Here is a 6,423-nt window from a genome sequence, read left to right on the forward strand (position 1 = left end):
ACAAGGACCTTCCACTCTTCAAGTGTTTATTGGGGTTAAACAGTTTTCAAAAGGTAAAGTGCAGTGGGTTTATATTTCCCCTCTGCAATTGATGAACATGAAGCTATAGACTGATGTCTGTTGTGGCAATTCAGTCAGTCTACATTTTAGACATTTTAGTCATTTAGCAGACGCTCTTATCCAGAGCGACTTACAGTTAGTGAGTGTATACATTTTTCATACTACAGCGTAATTTGATCAATTGCAGATTGAGGACAGGATGGGTGCAACTCTGACTATCTGTAGTGAGGGGCTCACCTGTTGGAGGTAGAGGTCGATGTTGCCCCCGGTGGTGGGGCTGTTGGAGGCCACTGCTAGTACAGGCTGAGTGGGATGCCATGCCACCTGAGAGGGGGCCCCGCTAGATTCAGGGGCCTCGATATGGTGATCAAAGTACACCGCCATGTCCCCGGTGCCTCCTGATCTGTAGAGGAGGCAGAAGAAGAGGAAGAGGTACATTAGGAGGAGGAATGGATGATGATGATGAGGGGGGTCCCAAGAAACATTATATTTTACAGTGTAAGTTATGTGTTGCATCAAGTGACTTGATCAGATAAACAAGCAACAGATTAGCTACTGCTGCTGTCAAGCAAATTAGGTAGCTAACGTTCACTAGCTAGAAACTGCTGGAATGATCACCTTGACATTTGGGTAGCTAGCGTTAGCCAACTTAGCTAGCTGCTAATTCAACAACTGGGTCCCCTAGTTAATTGTGAATGTTACGTGGATATTTATTGGACAAAGCTTATAGCAAAAGACAAGCTAGCTAACTTGGTAACTTCGCCATGCTAACTCAACATTGGCTACCAGCTAGCTAGCATTAGCTAGTTACCGTAAAATAACGTTAATCCATTGGGGCCTGTTGCAAAAAATTACATGCCATGGTTAGCACCCGTTAGCATTAAAACGGTTTGCTACAATTTACGAGGGATTTATAGTTCCAAATGCTGAGAATGGAGAAGTTACCTGAAAAGCTTTCTTCTAGCTATGTGCAGTCAAAAAAAAAATGGTCGTAACAACATAAATGGCAAAAGTCCAGTTTTGTGGTTTTGCTCTGCTGCCGTGTGAAAAAGCGTCCCTTCTAGTTACCCCGACAACCTCAACGGAAAGGGTGGGCAAAGAAGAGTTCTTCTTCTTATTTGATATTGGGTTGGCAGATCGCATCCAAAGTTTAAGGCGCATACACCGCCACCTACTGTACTGGTATATGAGGCCAGTCACCGCCTACCTACATTCAATTATCTTCATTAGTCCTGTTCCTCTCAGAAAGTGAAATAGAGCCCTAGACACCACTTCCCTCCCGTTTCCCCCCCCCACTACACTACACCACCCAAACCCAAACCCCAACCCCGTCCAGCCTTTCTAACCCTTTCACAAAATCTCTCCCCATCTATGTCATACAGTTCAAGGAGGAGTTACAGAAATTACAGAGAGCAAATCTCAGTTATCAAATGTGTCTCACAACCTTTTTACAGGTTTGATTACAGCTCTGTGGAATAGGGTCCAACTGCCTACTGGACCCTATTCCACCTAAACTACTGAAAGAGCTACTTCCTGTGCTTGTTGCTCCTATGTTGAACACAGTGGCGATTTTAGCATGTAAATCTTGGTGGGGAAAACTCAACTTTTTTTTGGATGCATGCCAGCAAAGCCACTACACAACACAATGCTAGACAATACATTAATTGCACTATAACGGTGACAAACGGTGCCCACAAACTGTTAGGGCCTACATGAAGCTGTCTTTTCAGCACCATGGAGTGAATCCTTACCACCGCTACACCTGGCAATCAGTGGAGCCTTGTCTGGCAGCGAAACAGTTCATTCATAGATTGACAGCATGGCCAATGCATTCAACCTTTTATGGCCCATGGTGTTGCATGTGAATGTTTATCCTTTTAAGCTTGGAAAAGAGACCCTTAAACCCAGATTTGGACCACACACCCTGTCCACTGAATAGCAGGCTAGTGATTGCTTTGCAACGCTTGCAGTTAGACACTGATTCCTTCCAAACCACTCATTGTTGAATTTGCGATTTCCAACTTGTTGTGTAATGTTTATGTCCAATGGCCGATGAGCACCGATACATCTTTTAATCTATAATAATCTTCATATTACAAGGTTTGAAAAGGATTTTCCAGTAGATTGTCGACGTGACTCGACAATCTCCTCCGGATGTGTACCAAACACACTAAAAGTGGCTCTAATAAATCCTGAAAAAGCCAAACCTTGACCCCCCCCAAAATAAAAAAACAATCGGCCTATGTCAAATTTCCCATTCCTCTCAAAATGTTGGAGAGATTGGAAACCCTAATTGGTCTACACGTACAAGTTATTTCCTGGTTTAGATCTTATCTGTCGGAAAGATTTCAGTTTGTCTTTGTGGATGGTTTGTCCTCTGACATATCAATTGTAAGTTTTGGTGTTCCTCAAGGGTCCATTTTAGGACCAATATTTTTTCACTATATATTCTACCTCTTTGTGATGTCATTCGGAAAAACAATGTCAACTTTCACTAATATGCGGAGGACACACAGCTGTACATTTCGATGAAACATGGTGAAGCCCCAAAATTGCCTACCCTGGAAGCCTGTGATCCAGACATAAGGAAGTGGAATGGCGGCAAATGTTTTACTTTTAAACTCGGACAAAACAAATCAAATCAAATCAAATCAAATTCGATTTGCCACATGCGCCGAATACAACAGGTGTAGAACTTACAGTGAAATGCTTACTTACAAGCCCTTAACCAACAATGCAGTTTTAAGAAGAGAAAAAAAAGCCCTTAACCAACAATGCAGTTTTAAGAAGAAAAAAAAGTGTTAAGTAAAAAATGTATAGTAAAAAATAATTAAAGAGCAGCAGTAAAATACAATTTTACAGAGATGCTAGTTCTAGGTCCCAAGAAACAAAGAGATCTGCTGTTTGATCTGACAATTAATCTTGATGGTTGTACAGTCGTCTCAAATAAAACTGTGATGTTACTCTGGACCCTGATCTCTCTTTTGACGACCTCTTTTGACGAACATATCAATAATTGTTTTATCTTTGTGTTGTTGTATTTTACCCCCTTTTTGTCCCTAATTTTGTGATATCAAATCAAATCAAATTTTATTTGCCACATTCGCCGAATACAATTACCGTGAAATGCTTACTTACAGCCCTTAACCAACAATGCATTAATTGTTTTATAAAAAAGTAAAATAAAACAACAACAACAAAAAAGTGTTGAGAAAAAAAGAGCAGAAATAAAATAAAATAACAGTAAGGAGGCTATATACAGGGGGGTACCGGTGCAGAGTCAATGTGCAGGGGCACCGGCTAGTTGAGGTGGTTGAGATAGTTGAGGTAATATGTACATGTGGGTAGAGTTAAAGTGATTATGCATAAATAATTAACAGAGTAGCAGCAGCGTAAAAAGATGGGGTGGGGGGGCAGTGCAAATAGTCTGGGTAGCCATGATTAGCTGTTCAGGAGTCTTATGGCTTGGGGGTAGAAGCTGTTGAGAAGCCTTTTGGACCTAGACTTGGCGCTCCGGTACCGCTTGCCGTGCGGTAGCAGAGAGAACAGTCTATGACTAGGGTGGCTGGAGTCTTTGACAGTATTGAGGGCCTTCCTCTGACACCGCCTGGTATAGAGGTCCTGGATGGCAGGAAGCTTGGCCCCAGTGATGTACTGGGCCGTACGCACTACCCTCTGTAGTGCCTTGCGGTCGGAGGCCGAGCAGTTGCCATACCAGGCGGTGATGCAACCAGTCAGATGCTCTCAATGGTGCAGCTGTAGATCTTTTTGAAGATCTGAGGACCCATGCCAAATCTTTTCAGTCTCCTGAGGTGGAATAGGCTTTGTCGTGCCCTCTTCACAACTGTCATGGTTTGTTTGGACCATGATAGTTCGTTGGTGATGTGGACACCAAGGAACTTGAAGCTCTCAACCTGTTCCACTACAGCCCTGTCGATGAGAATGGGGGCGTGCTCAGTCCTCTTTTCTTCCCTGTTTTTTATTTTGTTTTATTTCACCTTTATTTAACCAGGTAAGCTAGTTGAGAACAAGTAGTTCACAATCATCTCCATTGTCTTAGTCACGTTGAGGGAGAGGTTGTTATCCTGGCACCACACGGCCAGGTCTCTGACCTCCTCCCTATAGGCTGTCTCATCGTTGTCGGTGATCAGGCCTACTACTGTTGTGTCGTCGGCAAGCGTAATGATGGTGTTGGAGTCGTGCCTGGCCATGCAGTCATAGGTGAACAGGGAGTACAGGAGGGGACTCATCACGCACCCCTGAGGGGCCCCCGTGTTGAGGATCAGCGTGGCAGATGTGTTGTTACCTACCCTTACCACCTGGGGGCGGCCCGTCAGGAAGTTCAGGATCCAGTTGCAGAGGGAGGTGTTTAGTCCCAGGATCCTTAGCTTAGTGATGAGCTTTGAGGGCACTATGGTGTTGAATGCTGAGCTGTAGTCAATGAATAGCATTCTCACTTAGGTGTTCCTCTTGTCCAGGTGGGAAAGGGCAGTGTGGAGTGCAATAGAGATTGCATCATCTGTGGATCTGTTGGGGCGGTATGCAAATTGGAGTGGGTCTAGGGTTTCTGGGATAATGGTGTTGATGTGAGCCATGACCAGCCTTTCAAAGCACTTCATGGCTACAGACGTCAGTGCTACGGGTCGGTAGTCATTTAGGCAGGTTATCTTAGTGTCCTTGGGCACAGGGACTATGGTGGTCTGCTTGAAACATGTTGGTATTTCAGACTCAGTCAGGGACATGTTGAAAATGTCAGTGAAGACACTTGCCAGTTGGTCAGCACATGTTCGGAGTACACGTCCTGGTAATCCGTCGGGCCCTGCGGCCTTGTGAATGTTGACCTGCTTAAAAGTCTTACTTACATCGGCTACAGAGACCGTGATCACATAGTCATCCGGAACAGCTGGTGCTCTCATGCATGCTTCAGTGTTGCTTGCCTCGAAGCGAGCATAGAAGTGGTTTAGCTCGTCTGGTAGGCTTGTGTCATTGGGCAGCTTGCGGCTGTGCTTCCCTTCGTAGTCTGTAATAGTTTTCAAGCCCTGCCACATCCGACGAGCGTCAGAGCCGGTGTAGTGAGATTCAGTCTTAGTCCTGTATTGACTCTTTGCCTGTTTGATGGTTCGTCGGAGGGCATAGCGGGATTTCTTATAAGCGTCCGGGTTAGAGTCCCGTTCCTTGAAAGTGGCAGCTCTACCCTTTAGCTCAGTGCGGATGTTGCCTGTAATCCATGGCTTCTGGTTGGGGTATGTACGTACGGTCACTGTGGGGACGACGTCATCGATGCACTTATTGATGAAGCCAGTGACTGATGTGGTGTACTCCTCAATGCTATCTGAAGAATCCCGGAACATGTTCCAGTCTGTGCTAGCAAAACAGTCCTGTAGCTTAGCATCTGCGTCATCTGACCACTTTTTTATTAACCGAGTCACTGGTGCTTCCTGCTTTAGTTTTTGCTTATAAGCAGGAATCAGGAGGATAGAGTTATGGTCAGATTTGCCAAATGGAGGGCGAGGGAGAGCTTTCTATGCGTTTCTGTGCGTGGAGTAAAGGTGGTCTAAAGTTTTTTTTCCTCTAGTTGCACATTTAACATGCTGGTAGAAATGAGGTAGAATGGATTTAAGTTTCCCTGCATTAAAGTCCTCGGCCACTAGGAGCACTGCCTCTGGATGAGCATTTTCCTGTTTACTTATGGCCTTATACAGCTCGTTGAGTGCAATCTTAATGCCAGCATTGGTTTGTGGTGGTAAATAGACAGCTATGAAAAATATAGATGAAAACTCTCTTGGTAAATAGTGTGGTCTACAGCTTATCATAAGATACTCTACCTCAGGCAAGCAAAACCTCGAGACTTCCTTAGTATTTGATTTTGTGCACCAGCTGTTGTTTACAAATATACACAGACCGCCACCCCTTGTCTTACCGGAGTCAGCCGATGTAGCGTATATCCCATCAGCTGTATGTTGTCCATGTCGTCATTCAGCCACGACTCGGTGAAACATAAGATATTACAGTTTTTAATGTCCCGTTGGTAGGATAACAGTAATCGTAGGTCATCTAATTTATTTTCAAATGATTGAACATTGGCTAATAGGATTGATGGAAGAGGCAGTTTACTCGCTCGCCGTCGGATCCTTACAAGGCACCCCGACCTACGTCCACGATATCTCCGGCTCTTTCTCCTGCGAATGACAGGGATTTGAGCCTTGTCGGGTGTCCGTAGGATATCCTTCGCGTCCGACTCGTTGAAGAAAAAATCTTCATCCAATACGAGGTGAGTAATCGCTGTCCTGATATCCAGAAGCTCTTTTTGGTTATAAGAGACGATGGCAGAAACATTATGTACAGAATAAATTACAAATAACG

The 6,423-nt window shown here is 44.5% G+C and overlaps 1 protein-coding gene across 3 annotated transcripts in view; it reads right to left on the minus strand.

Moving 5' to 3' along the window:
• ift140 (intraflagellar transport 140 homolog (Chlamydomonas)) overlaps positions 1-1,153 on the minus strand; it is a 43,749-nt gene extending 42,596 nt beyond the window's left edge. For all 3 annotated transcript variants that reach the window (XM_041877306.2, XM_041877298.2, XM_041877289.2), the window contains exons 1-2: positions 1,006-1,153; positions 298-463 (exon numbers count right to left, since the gene is read on the minus strand). In XM_041877306.2, coding sequence (XP_041733240.2) covers positions 298-444 — 147 coding nt within the window. In that variant the 5' untranslated portion in view covers positions 445-463; positions 1,006-1,153. The remainder of the gene's footprint in view (positions 1-297; positions 464-1,005) is intronic.
• Positions 1,154-6,423: the final 5,270 nt, after the last annotated feature.

Source organism: Coregonus clupeaformis, chromosome 1, assembly GCF_020615455.1.
Source record: "Coregonus clupeaformis isolate EN_2021a chromosome 1, ASM2061545v1, whole genome shotgun sequence".
NCBI lineage: Eukaryota > Metazoa > Chordata > Actinopteri > Salmoniformes > Salmonidae > Coregonus > Coregonus clupeaformis.